The sequence below is a fragment of the Anopheles aquasalis genome, chromosome 2, assembly GCF_943734665.1.
Source record: "Anopheles aquasalis chromosome 2, idAnoAquaMG_Q_19, whole genome shotgun sequence".
Lineage (NCBI taxonomy): Eukaryota > Metazoa > Arthropoda > Insecta > Diptera > Culicidae > Anopheles > Anopheles aquasalis.
This window is the reverse complement of record NC_064877.1, coordinates 26,950,394-26,970,000: the sequence shown is the minus strand read 5'-3', so window position 1 is coordinate 26,970,000 and position 19,607 is coordinate 26,950,394. Positions and strand designations below refer to the sequence as shown.

Genomic DNA, 19,607 nt, shown 5'->3' with positions numbered 1-19,607 from the left:
TTGAAGCTTGTGTCAAAAAAGTTGAAGATTTTCAGCCAGCTGAAAATATATTGATGAGGCTGAATAATGGCGTCGTCTGTGGGCCACATTAACGAACACGATGCGTCTGTGGCCCTGATTGATGAAACATTAACGACTAGGCCAATTTATACCCACATATGAGCAATTAAAATAAAATGACAGTTCGACGCAATTCTTGCATCCGAAACATTGACAAATAAAGTTGATCGTCTATGGGCCGCTTACGACATCAACTAAAAACATGGTTCACGAAAAATCGTCCCATTTTCTTTCAGTTGGTCATAGCCGAATGAAATAAAGTGCGTTGAATAGCTAAATCCTGCCTCTATGTTGGCGTGAAAAATTCAATACCTTATCTCAAACCGTTTCGTCAGGAAAAATCCAGTCTCATCATTTTCTGAACGCACCATGTATATTGGTCTCTGTGGTCTACTAAAATGCCGCCTAAACCCTTTTTGATGAAGATTAGTGTATAATTTACTCATATGTTAAGAAAATTACACTATACGAACCATTTTTAATCAGTTTGAGAAATAATATATAATTTAAATGGCACGTAAAAGGTTTCAAAATATGTTGATTATTTTTCTCCTATTGCTCGTTGAAAAGCTCAAACGTAATGAAATTTTCATCAAAATATTGTAGTTTACCTAATTAACGATTAATAAACACGTCAACATGGATAAATGTTGATAAAAAGTGTTGTTTTGTGTTTATAAACATAGCCCATGTGCATAGCCAACGTGTGGGGTACCCGGGTACCCGGGTGCCACTGGGCGGGTGTTAATTTCATCGGGCCATAATTACCTTTAAATATGAGTTATCAAAACAATTTCAACGCCAATTCGGCTTGAAATGAGTTGTTCTTTGGGGATCCGGAGTTTCGTAAAAAAATGTTAACGGGAAGGCATTCATTTTTTCGTTGAAACTTGAAATGGGTACCCGGGTACCCGGGTGCCACACCGAGGGTTAAACCCAGGCTAAATTGTCATACACTATTAGAAACACTCACACCAATGAGACGCATTAAATGAAGGAAAACTAAAAGCTATCATCAACAAGTTGAGAAAAATGTGAAAGTATTGACCAAAGACATTTCCATAGAATATACAAATCATTACAAATGGTTAAACAACATCATCCAATCATTCCTGCTCATCACATGCTACAGTTGGGAACTTCTGCATTATAGAAATGAACTAAAATGTTAATCATCCGAGGATCGGAGGTGATCGTGATTGAGGTGATGTGACAGATTTCTGTCTGCGCCCTTCAACTATAAAACACAACGGATGTTCGGCATCACGTGGTGTCGGCTATAACGTGGAACTTTAAACCGCCGTCAAGGTTAAGCTAAACAAAAAGGACGTGTTCTCCAGCCACAATCACAGAACGGTGGCATGCGGAAAACGGGACTCATGAGTCCTGCTAACTTTAGTTTGTTCAAGTAGCAGATAGATGCACGAGTATCCGGCTTACAATTTATAATCCAATCCCCTTCAAGGCCCGGCTCTTGCTGCTTTCGAGGCGTACTTCCCGTATACGTTTGATCACGTCTACGAACAATGATGAGTTGGATGGTAGCATCACACACTCAGGTCTTGGTTATTTCGCATGCAGAGCGCGTACCGTTGCTACCGCCGGTAGAATGACCCCTTCATACACTACGCCAGGGACGAAAATGTCAGGAAGGTATTCCGTTTACCAGCGCACGTAGGCATCTGACATCACGAGTACCAGGAGCCCTCGCGATGCGGGCATATCAACTGTAAACGTGCAAAATTCAGCGCACACAAAAACTCGCGCGATGAAATCAGGGGCAATGGATCTCTCGATTCTACCTCTTAGTACATGCGGAATTCTACAAGGATCTTCGTTTGATGCAATGCAATTATCTAAACGTCTAAACGAAGGTAGTCTTCAACATCTGACATTTGCTAATAGATAGCCACCGGTGTCATCTTCGTAGTAAACTCAACCATCACCTCTATGTTGACGTGGAGAATTCCGGTCACGCTATAAAATATTCAACCACTGGGCTAAGATGCAAGTGATGAGATGCAAGTGATATTTAGGTTCCATTTCAATTGCTAACGATAACCTTATTGCGCACTATACCGCTCGAAAACATGGTATATGCATTCTACTACAACTATAGAGCACGAAGAAACATATTTACAATTGGCCGGCAAACTTTACTCTCTCTAAGAAAAAAGTACACGTTAAAGGAAACGTTTCCTTGAACCATTAGAATCTTACTTCCAGATAAGTGTGGTTGGCCTTGCGATAACTCTCATCGTTCTGCTTCCTGCTGTTGATATTGAATGTAATGTTGGTTGAGAATGAAAGTTGTTGCCTTTCACATGACGATGGGGATTCATTTCAGTCAAAGTCCACCAATAGATTGTTCGATAAGCCACTTATGAGATGAATGTGAGATGGCGAAGCAGGAAATGTATTGCAAATAGAAAGGCATTTCCGGATGAGTAGGTGCCCGTCATCAATACAAAAGTGAAGGATACTGAAAATAACTTCCGTTTTAGGGATCGAATAGGATCAACTATTCTCCGTATCATTGCAAATGAAATAGTAACAGATAACAGATTAATAAACAACCAAGATCAACAGCAACAAATAATCAAGACACGAACGAATCGTTTGCATAAAGAACATCTTTAGTGTAACATTTACACCGATCAAAATAGTATGAAAAGCTGCAAGTTCTTGGGACAAGGATTGGATGATCAATGGTGTTTTAAACGCATTGCTTAAACAGGCGCAAGTTGCGCTTCTGTCACCAGACACTATGCAATGCTGAACTAATGCAGGATGGCGTTGTCATAAATGAGACAATTTATATTCCAGAACGGCTGAGCCCGGCGACAATCTAATGACGTCACCAAAATTTATGGCCCAATGGCTATGTTCCATCAAAGGAAGTGGATCTACATGTTGTGAGCAAGTTGCGAAAAGTTTTCAATCCCTGTTTTCACGTCGTTACTATTCAACAACTTTGATTTTAAACAACAAAACCCATTTCTTGCTACGATGTTGTATAAATTAAAAACTGTATTAAACTTAAACTACATATTTACAGCTAGTTACCATTCAAAACGAAGCCTAGCAAAATCAATTAAGCATATAAAAGATGAAGAACCGAAATAAAGAAATAATTACAAACAATCTTTCCAGAGGTATAGAAGCATTCGTCGTTGCCATACCACGTGTGGCACAATGTCCTTTCAATTGTAAAACATGGACCAATTAAATTGAGGATATTAAGTCACAGAAGCTCAATGGGATCAAGGTCATGGTTAACGTTTCACAAAATGTTTGCTCCAAGTTTGTTTTTGATGATGCTGTATCTAGTTTCAACCGGAAATCGCGATGGACATAAATACACAACATCGAACCGGTTCAAACCACCGGTGGCATCACTGCCAAAAGTGTCTATGTTGCCTCAATGTCTGGCGCGGGATTCGATCACGAGACTTTGGTATCATTTCAATGACAACCACTAAAATCTGGTAGACATCTGGGAACCTACCAATACCATTTAAATGGTGACTAATCCAACCTTTGTAATCTAGGTGGGAGTTCCTTCACAAGAACCCTTGACCTGTTGAAAAGTACGTCCTCTAAAATAGTCTTCAGCCCAGGGGACTGCTATTTGCATATTAATTTGCATAGAAGTCAGCGATTGTCTGGAAATCGGTGAGACGTCTAAAAAATCTTATTTTAACATCTTGTGTTGCAGAAATGAATTTCAATGCAGCAAAAATATTATTGGAAATCATCATTTGGACGCGAAGCTTATCAGACACATTAAAATTAAAAAGCCAGATTCTTAAAGGAACATAAACCATCAATACGAAACGTTTGAATTCACTACATAATTGTACACATCGGAAATTGTACATATGCATCATTGCATCTTTTGTTATTTCTGATGATTTTGAACGAAAAATTGCATCGTAACTATTCAAGACTTTAAAAAATTAACCAATTATTACAGAATACCAAACTTATTAATTGCTTTAGTTGAACAAAATTTTCGATTTCTAAATATCAAGTTGAAATACCATACAAATTTTGTTGTGACGAGCGATAATAAAATGCTTTAAGCGTAATCTATCAATCTATCAACATTGATACATGTATCAACATGTCCAACACCCATTAAAACACACTTTACGTTTGCTCCATAAGTTGTTATTTGAGGGAGGTGGTAGGTCACGTTTGGGCCCGTATGTGAGGAAGGACGATACAAAAACCGATACATCGCCAAGATATACGCGTTGTTTGACGATCGCAATGCCCAGCAGTGCATGAGACTCGCCTGGCTTCGGTGGGCTGGCCATGTCATGAAAACGGCAGACAACGACCAAGAACATATTCTTAGGCCTTCCAGATGGATAGAGAGAGGCGTGATAGGTCCACATCGAGTTGGAGGTACGGTATCGACATTGATGCCAGAATAGCATGACCTTCCCCTCGGAAGACGACGACACTCGATCGCGAGCCATCTGAGACAAGCGAGAACCGTTCGTTGGTCGTAGCGCCTGATTAGTCAGTACACTTGGTCATTATTTTAGCAACAAGGTTGCATTTTTCTCCTAGTGCAGCTTCTAATGAAAACTAAAATTTTAACATTATTCCAAAGGTGTGTTATTGTAATTTAAAAAAAATATATAAATCCAGTTTGGCAATTTATTACCTAATATCAAACAGCCTAATTCTGATCGAGCTTGCCATTTCGCTTCCACTCCACAACTTCTCTATTCTTGGTTTGTCAAATCAAAGGGAAAAAGATGGCTTTTACCACGAAGGGTTCTTCCCTTTGGATGTCTTCTTGTTATTGTATTCGAATTTTTTTTAAATCATATCAATGATGTTTGATATTCGAAACTGAAGTTATAATTAAGGATTATTGTTTTAATTTCAAATATATTGGTTTCCACAATATTCTGCACTTGCTGAAGGTGCTTTGTGTGCATGTTAATTCCATTGAATTATCATCGTTCAGCCTATTTTATTTGCTGGTGCCCCAAAACTTACCGTTCAGTTGTCGGCTCAGCACAAATTAATGGTTGCTTTAATTCAATGATTTGTCCATTTTTTTCCTTCAGTTGGCCACCATTTTCCATGTAATACTGCACGAGTTCCGACAATGTAGCAAACTTTTCGCCTAAAATAAATTAAAAAAAAAAGATAATGAACTGGCTCTTGATGAAACATTGATGCCGCAATGCTACTCACCTCCATAGAGATCGAAAAAATCTCCATTATTCTGAATCTTTATATGGGTCACCTCTTGGCCTCTGCGAACTGAAAGGGTAAAAGCTCCTGGACTAGACGAGGAATGTCGTGCCAGAAAGGAACCATCAAAGCCCCGCTCCAGCAGCATCGTTTCCGCCTCTACGCCCGATACCGATCGATGGAACCATCTGAAACAAGGAAGATAACAGGGCGGTTTTTATTTCAGAATCGTAAGAAACCAAACAATCTTAATATTTTATGTTAGTTTTTCTCAGCGTGACACATTTTTTAACGCCAAAAACAACCAACCGCAGAATAGATGTTATAAATAGAATCTTCATACGATGGCGATTGCAAATCAGAAATCAATCATTATTAGCGATAATCAGTGGGAGACTGAGGAACGATGTTCAAATAAAGTGCATTCGTCATCGTCCCATCAGGTGAATCGAACACGTGCCAAATAGTCCGAGAGTTTCTCACCATTCTAATCGGCTCGTTCGATTAGCTGCAGCTGATCACCCCAGCAGCCAGGGGTACCATTTTGGATCACGGCCAAGCATATTAGCCCTCGCGAAGGGCAATACACCCGCCATCCCAACACATCACTTCGTGTCACCTTTCATCGGCCGCAAGATAAAGTTCAATCAACGGGTGACACGATGAGTGGATGCATCATAGTGCATCTCGTGATTTAGACCCTGCCAGAATAAACCAACCTTCTCGCGCTGCATTGGTTTAACAACAAACAAAAACCCGATAACGTACAGTGAGGCAAGAGTCAGAATTTGCGCTTCATATAAATCTCTCAGCTGTCTCTGAGTCAGAAACGACGCATCGTAAAACATTTTGCTTTCTTGAGATATTTCTCTCATCATTCCAAAAAGCATTGATTGCTATGCATAAAGTGCAGTTGCTAGCATAATGCCACAGTTGAATTCGATGCTATCAAACCGAAATCGATACAACCTGACAAAATCACCCAGTGGCCGTTACAAGCACGACTTTTGTTCTCAGTGAACAGACGCACTGTCGCCAATGGCACAATGGCACACCTCAACTATTGTGCTACCGGATGGTCGAACTATGTGGGGCGTGCTTGCCTGATTTTTCAAACACTTTTCGGGATACCAAATACTCGGCCTGCCTCCGATATTATATTTTTCGTATTTCTGGTAATTATCGTGCTCATTTTTTTAGTACTACACGAACGGAGGCGGACGGTGACGGGCATGGGAAAAATATTCTTATCGTTATGAAGTGAACCATTACAATGGCTTGCCAGCATGATCGTTTCCCACAGATTAAAGTTAACGGTATGCGACTGTGGGTCTTCGACTCGAAGCATTAAAACGGTGTTTGGAGTATCATACAATTATGCTGTTTTTTGTGTGACCTCGACATTGTGCATTGGTTACACAATTTCAACGTTACAAAAATTGTACATGTTTCTCCTCATTAAAGCTAATTCCGGGGAGAAATGTGCTTTATGTAGTGTAGCCGTTGAACAGTTGAAATCTGCTACTTTAAGTAAATAATACAGCAAAAAAAAAGCTCCAGTAGTGCATTGGCCGTAATTTCACACAGAATCCCCCTAAGTATGACAAACTCTGTGGCTGCAGTGAGTCTACCAGAGACAACGCGAGCAAAGTTGCTCCGAGGAGAGCCGTGAATCGTGAGATTGACCGTTTAATGCATTTTATGACCCGTTTTAATTCAATTGACCCCTCCAACATCAGAGCAACATTCGACCAACTCCCTCAACTTGAAACACACCCCGTCGCCTCTAATTGAGTTGGCCAATCGAAACAGAGCCACGAGCTGGGCTGAGCTGCCTGCACTACGTGCGTACGCTCCAAATTTATTCGTGAAAGCTCACGCACTGTTCGAGGTTGAGTACATTTTAGTACTGCTGTATCTGGTGTACCGAAGATTCACCGTGAAAAAAGTATATATGTTTCAGATGTTTGCTTAATTTTATATGACCCCTCCTTCCTGCTGAATGCACTTAGCAGGAACTTTGCCTAATGACCTTCAATGAACCGGTACGTGCAGTTCTTAGGAGTTGGGCACGTAATAAGGAGACACTATCGGCCCCGTTTCTGTGCAACTTGTAGCCTTTCTGTAACTGAGTATGAGGATGAGGTGCGTGCATAATCTCGACGATAAGAAAGCGGAGTGCTTCCTGTTGAACGTCGCGATGAGGCTAACCCACGGCAAGGAAATGCTGTGCATCTGTTACCTTCGGGAGGAGAGCGAGGCCATTCTGATGGTTTGGTGATGCTGGCGACTGCTGGAAAGGAGCTTGAGGTGTTGCACAAAATCCTCTAAAAACACAAATCACAACACACTCGGGCAGGACACCCCCGACCGCGATCTTTCTCGCTTGCCTCACCCCGCGACCGCACCAACCCTCATTTCACTCCGCACGATCCTGCTCAAACTCGGAGCCAGGCCGAGCCTCCCTCGGGGACACCTTTTCGCGATTTTCGCCTCGAATCGGCCACCACTTGCACCGCACACCTTTCCCACTCTTTCCCGGCCCTGCTGGTGGCCAAAAAATCGGGTTTTCCGGTAATTTTCCGCGGAAAAAGAGCACACTTCGCGACGAGCACACGACGATTTTTTTTTATTTCGTTCTATTCTGCATGGGCGGATTGAAGCTGAAACCCGCTTGAGTTTGGCAGTTCCACCCGTTCTGCTCCATGGGTTTGTTTTGTTTTCCAAAAAAATCTCGTGAAAATCTGCACCGACTTGCTTGTGAAGAATTGGTGAGTGTTTTACGGATTTTTACTTACCTTGCTTACCTAATTTGATCGTGGTTATTTCATCATAGACTCGCCGGGGCACCATGAAGCGACAAGCTAAAAATGTGCTACTGGATCGAATGCATCGGGGCGTAGTGTACACCTGCATGGGACTGACCCTTTACGGCAGCTATATGCTCGGAGTACGGGTTTACCGGTATTTTACAGTCATCAAGCCAGCCAGACAGGCCGAAGAATTAAGGATGCTGGAGGCTGGAGCCACGAAACAGGCGCCTAATCTGGACACTGCACCAACGCTCACATCCTAAGGCCCATGGTTCCGCCTCACCAGTAGATACGATTTTCATAAAAATACATTATGTAATGCGTTTGCGGTGATACAAACCGCCGGCATCGTCCTGTAAATGGCGCCGCGTTCCTGAACAGGAGCGTGTAGGACATTTCTTTCCTTGATAGCCGCCGTCACGAATGAGAACATTTTTCAGCTGTATAAAAATGGTTTCCTTCATTTCACTGTTTATTCTTCGTTAAATATAATTACTTTTTATCAAAACACATACCCATGCTCAAGGAGATATTTAAATAAAAGAAAGATGGCATAAAAAATGTGCTTATTATGCGTGGATGTGAAATCATGTTTGCAGTCCGCTTCGGTGCACCAAACTGCAAAGGAAAACATTACACCCCCGGTTTGCCATCCAGTGCAATCAATGTACAGTTCCATTTCATTCGCTCGGGAAATTTGCATCGACTTATACTGTTCTTTGTTCTTTGTTGGCAACTAATCGTGCGCCCTACAGTAGAAGTGCCGTTTGCAAAAAGCGGCGACAGTGTACAACCGAAATAACAAGACCACTTATTCGGCCCCTTCGACTAGGAAAGCCATAAATCCCACACGATCTTAGGGCCATGATTATTTAGTGCGATCAACAAAACTGCTCTGACCATGCTACCAATTCAGCAAAATCTCCACGGCAGGGGGGACAATACCTATAGCTTGCACGTAACATTATGCTGTAGTGCTTTCATGTGTAGACCTGCATTTAACACATTTCATTTCAATCCTCCTAGGCCCATCCACTCAATCAATGTGTCTAATCATTGGTGAGGCTGGGTTTTTTTTTACAAATAAACGCCTGATTGCAATCGTAATGTGAAAAGAAAACACAAAAAATCCGATTAAAAGAAACACTTCCACATTCTCAAGTGATCAATCTTCTACGGCAAACTTTTAGTTCATGTTAATCACGATAAGATATCAACAAACCACAGTACCGATTTGATTGCTGGCCTACAATTTGATCTGAGTCCTGTGATGCTGACATGTGACCACTCGGTTCTGTAAAACCATGAATGCTTACGCCTTCAACAGAAATGGATAGCTTAATGCAGTAAAGCTGTACCGGTTAAGGTTTGCACCTTCAACACAAAATCTCCCATAACATTATCTATCTCGCCAAACATGGACTGCGTTCAAGTCTTATGCATTCGGCTGTGGCCGTCCCTAGTCCGATGCGATCAAAAATCAAACCAATGCTAGCAATGCTCCCACTGGTTACCATCATTTTGTCCTGTAAAAAGACAGAATCGCACATGCAGGAATGACGGAACACGCGCGCCATGTGTTTTTAGGTTAGTTTCGTTATTTTTCTTGCACCGTACGCGCCCTTGTTGGCGTTCCTTAAAGTTGACTTAGCGTTAATGCGTTACAACTCGCTATCCTTATTTTTGTCCACTTCTAGGGTCTGTTTTCCGGGCGCCACTTCATCGTTTATGTTAGTTTAGCCCCATTACAGATAAGCCAACGGGATGGTAGCTCAACTCGTTCCAGCTTTATCTTCCACGTTCATCGTAGGTAATGCACGAAAGGGAAACGGCTTACTCATATAATTTCATTAGAATATATGCATAATGCGTAGGTATATATATATATATATACATACCTATGTGTGTATAGGTGTATATACTATTTGTTTTTTAGTTACTGCGTGCTGTAGGTTAGGGGTTTTTTATGCAACAAGTTCAGCATTTTTTTCCGATTTGTTTTATGCCGCAATTCACGCTCCATCTAACTGTTCTTCACTATCATATTTACTTAACCATTTTATCATATCATCTTCGCTGAGGTTTTTGAATGTCAGTTAGGTTATGCTTAGGATTCTCTTTACTTCTATGAAACAACCTAGATTTTGCAGGATGTTCTTGCAGTGCGTTTCACACGTAGAAGGTTATTGAACTGATTTGCATCTAACAAACACGCTTCACTCACGTTTTTCATTAAAGGAAAGCGAAATAAGATAAAAGAAAAAACACACAATCCTATGCTGTTTGTTCTGTCAATCTCATACTGCTTCTATCTTGTTGACTGCATTATGCTTGGCGCGCGGCCAAAAGAAAGAAACACCATCATGTTTCCATCGAACTGTGCGACAACGTTCCACCGATCCACCTCCGCCTTCTCGTTGTTGTTCTGAAAGAACTGCGGTTGTTTTACAGAAATCGGCACTTTCGTTTTTTCGTCGGCTCTGGAGGTTCTAGCGCCGCCAGGATTGCTTCATCGAATACGTTCTTTAGCCCTTTCTGTGGTTTGAGAAAAAAGAATGCGATACATTTTTGCACAATAGAACCAACTTTCAGTGTACAGCGCGTGTGCCATACGATGATATACCATCCTACCTGAGTCAATGCGGAACATTCCACGTATTTGACTGCCTTTAACTCCTTCGCCAGCTTTTCGCCTTGCTCCAGGGTGATTGGTTTCTGTTTGTTTTTGGCTAGCTTCTCCAGCGTGCTGTTTTCGTCACGCAAGTCAATCTGTGTGCCTACCAGCAAGAACGGGGTCTTTTGACAATGATGTGTTATCTCCGGAACCCACTGCGGAAAAGATGAAAGGAAATGACGTCCAAAAATAAATGAGCGATGAGAGTTGCGGGTTAATCGAGCGCATTCATACCTTTTCTTTCACGTTCTCAAACGAGCTGGGACTAACAACGGAAAAACACACTAAAAACACGTCTGTCTGGGGATAGGATAGAGGGCGTAAGCGATCATAATCTTCCTGACCTGAAAGCAGAACGGAACAAAGGAAAATCGTTTGCGCCTATCCCGGAAAATCTTCACACCTTCAAAGTTACTTACCAGCAGTATCAAACAGTCCTAGAGTATAAGGTTCGCCTCCGATCATGACCGTGACTGCATAGTTGTCGAACACAGTCGGTACGTATTCGGAGGGAAATTTGTTCGTCGTGTACGAAATAAGAAGGCACGTCTTACCGACGGCTCCGTCACCGACCACCACACATTTTATAGTTTGCATTGTGCCGTGTTCTAGGGGCGCTTGAGTTAAATATCTGTTCGCGGGATGGTAGGAGCTGTCCGGGTCTGCGTTTGGATAGCTGGCGGGACTAGGGTTGCTTCACTTCTGTGGAGAAAATGAATACAAATTAACGCTTCGATTGAGAATCACAAAAGTAAATAGGGATTTTGAATAAAGTGATGTCAACCCGTGAGTTGTTTTGCATCACTATCCATTCGAACCATAAATTCCAGTTTGTATTCACAAGTTATTGAAGAAACCTAAACCTAAGCTAAGTTTACAAGCAATGTCAAGCATTTAGTTTGACTCATTTTGTTTTTTTTTGCCGGAGTTTGCCAGTTATAACCAACATTGTCGTCAGCAGTCAATATCAGCACCATGAATGACTCATTGAGCCCACTCGAAGCCCCTCCGCTCGCTTCAAATCATGGCCCATGGATGTGCATATTAATGGGGCAACACGGATGGTGGTTTGCAGAGGCACAGTATTTTCATATTTAGCCGACGAGCAAGGATCAAGTTGGCTGTTTTCTCCAACAGTTGTTTTCTCCCTACATGGAAGTCAATATCGACTGATGCGTGGTATCTCTTGCGGCTTAATTGGAGGTAAGACCACCGTTTTTTATCGCTGATAAGCCGATCCAGATAATGGAGGGAAAACGTGGCAAACGTCGGCGATAGCTTCGTTTGAATTGGTTAAAATTCGAGTATATTCCTTTCTCCAACTATTCGTGGTTCTTGCTGACATACTGGCAGGGAACAACAGGCACCGAACAAACTAAATATTCCAACGTCCATGCCGAACTGGTAGTGGGCAGGTAGCGGCGGTATGAAATGGCGCAACGTTATCATAGCAGAGATTTGATCAACATCCGAAGCATTAGTCAGTTGATAAACCTAATCAGTACATTCTGCTTCCCCCTTACATAAGTAAACGACACTGGCCAAATTTGGGGTCCCAAACCGTTCAAACACTATTTAGCGCAAAACACACTGAACAGAAACGAGAACATCGGGCAGTGGAGTTGTATGACGTTAATTAAATTTCCAAACCATTTCCCGTCTGTACAGTTAGCTTGCGAGGAGTGAATCAACTCATCATCATTGATTCGTACGTCCGCCTCAATGATTGGGGTGAGCGTCATAACATGCGCTTTTTCAGTCACTCCCTGCGGTCGCTCTCGTTTCTGCACACTTGCCACGATCATCGACACCGTTCCACCGCCGCTCCTCCGTTGCTCCGTTGCAGTAGCCGCAAAGGCAAAATTAATGGACAAAAGGAAACTATCGCCGACCGTCCGATCGCTGGCGGCGGCGCTAAGCACTTTCAATGGAGCAGGTCAGACGTGCCGCTGATGACGGGTGCATTTTGGCCAGAAACCCCGTTGCAGGCCTTTCGTCTGTTCCACCCGCGCCATACGCCGCACCCGCCCGACGAATCATAAATTCATCACATTCCAGAAACGCCATTTTGTCTCCCTCCTTCCCGCTCTCTCCTACGGGCCACGGGCAGCTTCTCGTTCTTGTCTCTCGCTCGCGCAAGTACGTTTTCATGCCAGGGCACCAAGTTGGGTCTCCGATCATCATCGTCATCGTCACTGGCCCAAACCACCCAGCCGCGCGTTCCCATTTCTTCACGAACTTCACAAACTGTTCCCCGATCGTACGCACAACACAATAATTGATTTTTACCACTTAAATCTGGTCGCAGCACGGTCGAAAATCGTGAGTTTCACTCCAAAAACCGGATCCGCCGCGGATAAGCGAGGCAGCAGCGAACGTACACACACACACACACACACACACACACTAAAAAAACACACAGAAAGAATCGAGCAGATTTTCGGCGAAATTTACTTGAATTTAATTCGTTCGATCAAATTTTTTTCCAGATTCGTTTATAGCTCCGAGTTGAGTTCGTTGATTTAAATTTGAATAATAAACGTTTGAGTGGATCACGAACAACCAAATCGAGCCATAAACGAGGTCAAAAAATGCTTTGCAGCATTTGCACACGAGCGTTATACAGTAAATCAGCCGTTTATTTATTTGTTTTACATTTATCGGGAAATATTTCTTCATATCTTCCGGAGTAAGTACACTTTTTTTTCAACCGTATCACAAATCCATTAAATTATTGCACACTATACCCAATACATGCAGTCTTGGTTATTTTTATCATTCCTTGTCTATCTTACCATATGCGACACTTGTCTGCTGCTGGATTCATCGCCGTTCCCGATTTGCACCCAAACGTTTGACTAAATTCGGGAGAGTTGGTGAGCACTCCTTTCAACCGAAATTTACCGGGACAATGCGAATCCTCCAGGTACGCTTTGGCTGCGGCTTGCGTGTGCGATTCGCACCATATGTTTCCGAAGGAGATGAAAAACAGCTGCTCGTGTGTAAAATCTTCAAATCCCGGCAAGTATGCCTCTTTGCCGGACGATTTTTTGTACAATTGATACGCCCGGAATGCCTCTCGCAATCCACCATTGTCTGCAATATTTTCACCCAGCGTCAACAAACCGTCTATCTAAAATTGAACAGTAAATGAGTAAAGTAACTTCCTGTGGTGCCCATAAAAACCTTACTTCGAGACAAAATCACTTACATAGTCGTCGACTTCTGGTATGTAGTACTGACTGTACTGACTGACAAAGCACATCGTTCGGTTAACATACTCTTTTATAGTTTGGTTCGTCCACCACTGCTTTAGGTTGCCATTTTGATCGAATTGTCGTCCTGATAACACCCCATATCAGTAGACACGAGGGAAAAGCACAAAAAAGGAATAAACTTCTGTATGGAAAACGATTTAAACACCCCAAGCATCTTACCACTGTCATCAAATCCGTGGGTTAGCTCGTGACCCAAAATGGTTCCCAGTGCACCGTAATTTAGCGCTCTGCAAGACAGACTTTAGATTATGCAGCCTTGTTCATTTATCAAACAGTGAGTTTTCCGCTTAAGTCAGTTGCGTGTGCTTTTGTGTAAGCGTAGGACACTCGCTGGATATGAATTTCGTGATATCTAGTTTCCTCGGCGGAATGCTAGCATGAACGTTTGGTGGTCACAAAAACAAACATTGTGCAGCTGTACCAAGCAGTGCGAATGTGCGCGATTGTTGCTCTGCGTAGTGCAAAAGTAAATGGCGAACACTCTTACTCCAGTCCGAGATGATAGAATGGATACTGCAGTATAGCGATGGGAATAGCTGCAAATTCGCGAGAAGAAAATCGTCGTCGTTAGAGGTAGCTTACAAATTTATTCGGCCTGTTTTGGCCATCGTAGAACAACTGTGGGCCATACCCAACACTCACTGATAGCGTTTTCCTGAAACGTGTGGAAAGCGTTCACGTTCGTGGGAAGTGTTTCCCAGTTGAGCTCGTGTTTTTGACGCCAGCGGCGTAGTTTGATGATATTTTTGCGCTGAATTTCCTCGAGCATGTTCTCTAGATGGGTGCTCTCGTTAACCACCAGCTGAGATTCCGTTTAAAGAGTGGTTCAAAAGCAAAACACAAACCGAAACAACAAAAGAAGAGTGAATGGTGATGCAAATTGCCAGAAATCGTACCGCCATACATACATACCCCGCTGTAGTGCTGTTCTAACCGTTGTTGATCCAAAATCCACTCCGGAAAGCCAATCAGGCTCCGCATGGCCGCCGTTTTTTGGAGCGTAGAACGCTTGGTGGACCAATCCATCCATGTGGTGTCGCGCACCAACCCCTCGAATGCAGTCCGGATGTACCCAAGCATATCTTGGACCTTGGGTTTCGTGTGATGCGTGAAATTATGATTTGAAATTGCGTAGCTAACGGCCATCCCTAGCAAACGGTTGACGGTTCCGGTACAATACAGTGTCCGCGAGCTAAATCCATCCGCAGTGCTTATTGTTTTATAGTACTCGTAGTACAGTCTGCGCACTTCCATCGTGGTGTGTAGGATTAGCTCTTCGACCACGTTCCACCAGATGTAGAGTTCGATGTGTGCCAGCGGAGTAATGGACAGATAACCCACCAGAAGTTTGAGATACAGTATGTCCGAGTTGCTTGTGAGAATAATTTCTTCTTGCAGGTTAAGCTGTGCCTCAGGTATGCCCTCAAAAACGCTTTCCAACAGTTTTTCCCAAACCGGAAAGGAGTTGTTGGCAGCCAGATGGGTGTCCGTTATGTTTTGTAGGTCTCTAGCTGTACAGTACACGATGTCCTGCAGATTCAAACGATCTTCCACGTTAGCACTTTTTGAAGCATTTTCGGCCTCCTGATTGAACTGAATAAAACGAAAACATCAAACTCTTTAAATCGGTAGCACTAACCGGCATAAAATGAACTATGGTGCGCAACCACTAACTTTGGAAATAGATTCGGAAACCTCTATCGTTATCGAGGCGGCCCTTTCAAAGCTGTCGTTGAAAAAATCCACTTTGATGTCTGGATGTGTATGATTGACCAAAAGCTTCATCACACCAACCATGAATTTTTTATATGCCTTAAGCGAATGACGCTCTTCGTCCTTAGATTCACCAGAATTGTCCTCGTTTTCATCAATGGCTTCCCCTTCTGCATCGTACCTGCCGCTGACTTTGCTCTTTGGGCGCATTCGACCACGCAATAGATGTTTCAGAATTATGTTGTTGCTGCGAAACATGACACGATTTGGAATGAGAAATGATTTCGTTTTCCTTCGTAATTCATCATTCGTTTTTTTAATTCGTTACACCTACAACGGTAAATCAGAACCACTCTCCGGCGTGCCCAGCACTAATCTGTTGTAGTCTCGGTGCTGTGGGTCAGGGTAGACGTCGAAGCCAATGAAAACATCCATGCCAAGCATCTGTTTGATTTTTGCCAACGATCGTATCCAGTCAAATCCGTAACCATCGAGGTTGGACTCGTTGGTCGTATTCGTGACGTTTAGGATGGATGGATAAGGTGGTAGATGAAACTGTTTGAGGTACTTAAAAACTGGCCCATAACCAAGCCGGTCCATTGCCGTTAAGTTCATGCATGCCCTATACATAACACGTGCATTGGTAACTGGCTTCGGATCGAGCACGCTGTCGTTAGCTTGCAGATACTGGCGGATGTTGCGCAGAATTTTTGTCTGTCGCTCGCTAAACCAGTCAAAGCTGACGTAGGCGTCCGGTCTCGGATGCTCGTCCTCCCAGTTTCCACAAGCGTATTGATAAAAGTCATCGCAGGGGTTCACCGACAGATCCATGCTGTGCTTTAGAGCAGCCGCTGACCGCAGGCATTCGGCGGTATGGCAAATCTCGTTGGGGAAATGGACTACATGGGAAAAAAGCGTAACATAATTAAACTTATATCAGTATAAGGTCTACTTTCCACCCCCATCCCCTCGGACTTATCCACCCGCACAACAATTAGTAGCAATTTTGTGAGACTCACGCAAACAAGCTATTATGATTACTGCTACCGTCAAGATGATTATGATGAGCAGCAGCATCAGCACTATCGATTTATGATAATAACGACGACGGAATCTGAAAGGAATGTGTCGGAACCGGGATGTTGACGAAAATTGTTGACATTTTATTACCTGTTAATGGTCAAACACTATTGATGGATGAAACTTCACCTTACCTTGATTGGATACCAATTAGGTATGGATTATGTAGTGCAGAGTTATTCTGGTTGGTGCTGGAGCTTTTGTCGGTTTGATGCCCTTCAATAGAAATAAATCAAAATGAGTTTCATGTAGGACAATAAAAAGGTGGCTTTGGCAGACACTTATTATTTTTATAAACAATCACAAATTACGTTTGGAGTAATGAGATTAAAAAACTAAATATGTTGTATAAATAGTAACATCATCATTATCAATTAGAGGTAAGAAATACCTCTAATTGAAAATATAAAATTTATTGTATTCTCTCTTCCAGTGCACATGATGTAATTATTCTACTTTCAATTAGCTGTATAACCTTTTTTGCTACAGATTCATTTTTGAGTTGAATAAAGTTAAATTAAATGCTGATTAAAATATGATTCGTTTCCAACTTCCGTGTATATCTATGCACTCTATCAAAGGTGCTTTGTACCAATGTGATCGACGCTCATTACTGCTCACACATTTACCCAACACCGGCATTGCTCTTGGTCGAGTGCACCATATAGTGCCATAGTTCATGCCAGATCGAATGCTACATGCAAACGAAACAACATCACTAAGTACGAGTGTATTGACCCGAATATTTACATGCATAATTTGTGCATGTGGCACCATGTAGGTTGGATTGGCTCAGTCATACGATGACTATGATTCAGTCAACAAAATGTGCCTTGCGAAGGAGTATATGAAGAGCACGAGCTTCAGCATTTCAGCAACTGCACATAATCTAACATTGTTCTGGTACGATGGTGCGTTCATGCTCTACACTACCCTTTTTGCAATATACTTAACCAAATAAAATTATGAATCATCATGAGCTAAACACCCATTAGTGTTACTGCCGTCAATTTGTAAGAGTAATATAAGCAAGCTTACCGTAATCTGGGTGGTGTTCGTTATTTGTACACCAAATGTGTTGAGTTGACATGTTCACTGTGGTTGTCTTCAAGATATCAAACTTATTTAACTACGTTTAGCAATAATCGATTTAACCTGCTTAAACTTCTGTAATGAACCCATAATGAATGTAATAGAATTAATACGTGAAACGATGAAGGATCATAATTTTATCCCTCTAGTTTTATTAATGCCTGTGGTATCGTTGAACACTTGCTATTTGACTGCTCCTTTTGAGGAAATTGATGATTTGGACGGCATGTAAAGAAGCTAGGAAACGTGGCGCTCGATGCTCTCTGTATACAAGCCAAACTTTTGCAGCAGTGTTTATCTTTCGGTTAATTAAAATTCACTCTAGGATATGTGCAAATATATTGTATGCTAGTACCACATACAAACCCAGAAAATTTAAATGAAAAAAAACTTGTTGATTCGATGCATCAGTAAGCAATAAATATCTCGCGGCGAACAACGCAGGACAAACAAAATGATTTCAGCTTGATGATACCACAGACAAGATCGTCTATTAAAATTAAAGGATAGCATATTTTCTTTACGGATTATTCTTGGAAAATATTTCAACGACCGCACTCCTCCCCAGGATGAGTTCCTTAGCATCAAAATCATGTGGAGCTCATATTTTCAATCGTTTCAATCATCGTGTGATGTTCGTGAATTCCAAATGGGTGCTTTGGCGATGTTTAACAACCCAGATAGTGCAGTTTACGTCCGTTACTTCGGACGAGTCGCCCGTTTTCTACGCTCTAGTGATAGGTTCTGGTATAGCGAAATGTTTTGAGAACCGGTCGACGAAGAGTAAAAGCCTTGATTGCACGGTTGTGTTTGTTTACACTCTCTGGAAGGTAGCAGGCAGCAATTGTGGCACGCTTTTGAAACGCTCGAGTTCCCAAAACTAAACACTTTCCTTCGCTACCCTTCTGCAGTGAAGCAGTTAAATGTCGAAGGACATGAATCACTATTAACCGGAATGTTGCGACTATTTGGCGGAATTTTAAAAAAATATGCCAAGGTCACATTCGATTGCAGGCAGAGGTTAAGTTATACCGTAACATAAAAGAGTCAAACACTATCTACCACTCAACTATCACTAGCTTTCATTTTAAAGAGTTTCTTCCCTTTTTATCAATTGTAAGTAAAAAAATCCACCTAAGTACTTCCAACGTACGATTTCGCACTAATACTTTAGGAACAACCCGTCACCTGGTTGGCTGGATGCACCAAAGTTGCCCCGAGTAGGAACCTTCTGATATGTTTGATGCGGTCGCTGGCTATAGACAGTCGCGACGTTTCGCGATAGGCCGATTGGCGACGACTGTCCGGTAGCTTTCCGGACGACCAGCTGTGATGCGGACCAGCCAGCTTTCGCCCATAAGCTATATCTTTTTTTATCCAATCGACCAGGTTGGAGGAACGGTAATAGCACCGCAATGAACCTACTACCGTGTGCCTGACCCCTTTTCCCTGCATCCCCTCTCCCCTTTATCCTTCGCAAGACAGTGCATACAATGGTAGTAGTGAAAACAACATAGTCACGGTCATGTGCTCAACAGTACCATTATAACACGAGATACTCGTTATCCTACAGCAATGCGCCGGTGTTATGATGGCAACAAAGGGTTTACCTGATGGTCCCAAAAACTGTAACGTGAACTGATTACAGAGACAGAGTGCAAGAAGGTGATTTAGAAT

At 42.4% G+C, this 19,607-nt stretch overlaps 4 protein-coding genes across 9 annotated transcripts in view; 1 reads left to right on the top strand and 3 right to left on the bottom strand.

Moving 5' to 3' along the window:
* LOC126572265 (tyrosine-protein phosphatase corkscrew) overlaps positions 1–7,911 on the bottom strand; it is a 24,398-nt gene extending 16,487 nt beyond the window's left edge. For all 3 annotated transcript variants that reach the window (XM_050231441.1, XM_050231443.1, XM_050231442.1), the window contains exons 1-3: positions 7,523–7,911; positions 5,281–5,468; positions 5,080–5,209 (exon numbers count right to left, since the gene is read on the bottom strand). In XM_050231441.1, the coding sequence (XP_050087398.1) occupies positions 5,080–5,209; positions 5,281–5,468; positions 7,523–7,545 (341 nt within the window). In that variant the 5' untranslated portion in view covers positions 7,546–7,911. The remainder of the gene's footprint in view (positions 1–5,079; positions 5,210–5,280; positions 5,469–7,522) is intronic.
* A 94-nt stretch (positions 7,912–8,005) lies between these two features.
* LOC126572317 (uncharacterized) lies at positions 8,006–8,605 on the top strand. Of its 2 annotated transcripts, none has more exons than XM_050231538.1 (2): positions 8,006–8,051; positions 8,103–8,605. In XM_050231538.1, the coding sequence occupies exon 2, from the start codon at positions 8,132–8,134 to the stop codon at positions 8,354–8,356; it is 225 nt and encodes a 74-aa protein (XP_050087495.1). In that variant the 5' UTR covers positions 8,006–8,051; positions 8,103–8,131; the 3' UTR covers positions 8,357–8,605. The 2 variants fall into 2 exon arrangements, with proteins under 2 accessions (XP_050087495.1, XP_050087494.1); XM_050231537.1 differs by having other exon boundaries at positions 8,012–8,051; positions 8,117–8,605.
* LOC126572309 (cdc42 homolog) lies at positions 8,535–13,155 on the bottom strand. Of its 3 annotated transcripts, none has more exons than XM_050231526.1 (5): positions 13,057–13,155; positions 11,187–11,469; positions 11,002–11,111; positions 10,725–10,922; positions 8,535–10,628 (listed from the first exon to the last, which is right to left on the bottom strand). In XM_050231526.1, the coding sequence occupies exons 2-5, from the start codon at positions 11,362–11,364 to the stop codon at positions 10,539–10,541; spliced, it is 576 nt and encodes a 191-aa protein (XP_050087483.1). In that variant the 5' UTR covers positions 11,365–11,469; positions 13,057–13,155; the 3' UTR covers positions 8,535–10,538. The 3 variants fall into 3 exon arrangements, with proteins under 3 accessions (XP_050087483.1, XP_050087484.1, XP_050087482.1); XM_050231527.1 differs by lacking the exon at positions 13,057–13,155 and adding an exon at positions 12,564–12,653; XM_050231525.1 differs by lacking the exon at positions 13,057–13,155 and adding an exon at positions 12,291–12,396.
* A 266-nt stretch (positions 13,156–13,421) lies between these two features.
* Positions 13,422–19,201, bottom strand: LOC126572263 (neprilysin-1). Its single transcript, XM_050231433.1, has 12 exons — positions 19,119–19,201; positions 17,877–18,002; positions 16,973–17,054; positions 16,778–16,872; positions 16,093–16,657; positions 15,720–16,005; positions 14,958–15,638; positions 14,688–14,847; positions 14,533–14,581; positions 14,205–14,272; positions 13,979–14,109; positions 13,422–13,900 (listed from the first exon to the last, which is right to left on the bottom strand). The coding sequence occupies exons 2-12, from the start codon at positions 17,926–17,928 to the stop codon at positions 13,559–13,561; spliced, it is 2,511 nt and encodes an 836-aa protein (XP_050087390.1). The 5' UTR covers positions 17,929–18,002; positions 19,119–19,201; the 3' UTR covers positions 13,422–13,558.
* Between the last annotated feature and the right edge of the window lie 406 nt (positions 19,202–19,607).

Excerpts from the sequence above, each read along its gene's own strand:
- LOC126572317 (XM_050231538.1), top strand. The coding sequence starts at position 8,132 with ATGAAGCGACAAGCTAAAAATGTGCTACTGGATCGAATGCATCGGGGC.
- LOC126572309 (XM_050231526.1), bottom strand. The coding sequence starts at position 11,364 with ATGCAAACTATAAAATGTGTGGTGGTCGGTGACGGAGCCGTCGGTAAG. Across the intron at positions 10,923-11,001 it reads TTGAGAACGTGAAAGAAAAG|TGGGTTCCGGAGATAACACA; the intron begins GTATGAATGCGC and ends TCTTTTCCGCAG. Across the intron at positions 10,629-10,724 it reads AATGTTCCGCATTGACTCAG|AAAGGGCTAAAGAACGTATT; the intron begins GTAGGATGGTAT and ends CTCAAACCACAG.
- LOC126572263 (XM_050231433.1), bottom strand. The coding sequence starts at position 17,928 with ATGTCAACTCAACACATTTGGTGTACAAATAACGAACACCACCCAGAT. Across the intron at positions 17,055-17,876 it reads CGAACACCACCCAGATTACG|GGCATCAAACCGACAAAAGC; the intron begins GTAAGCTTGCTT and ends TTTCTATTGAAG. Across the intron at positions 14,848-14,957 it reads TAGAACAGCACTACAGCGGG|CTGGTGGTTAACGAGAGCAC; the intron begins GTATGTATGTAT and ends ACGGAATCTCAG.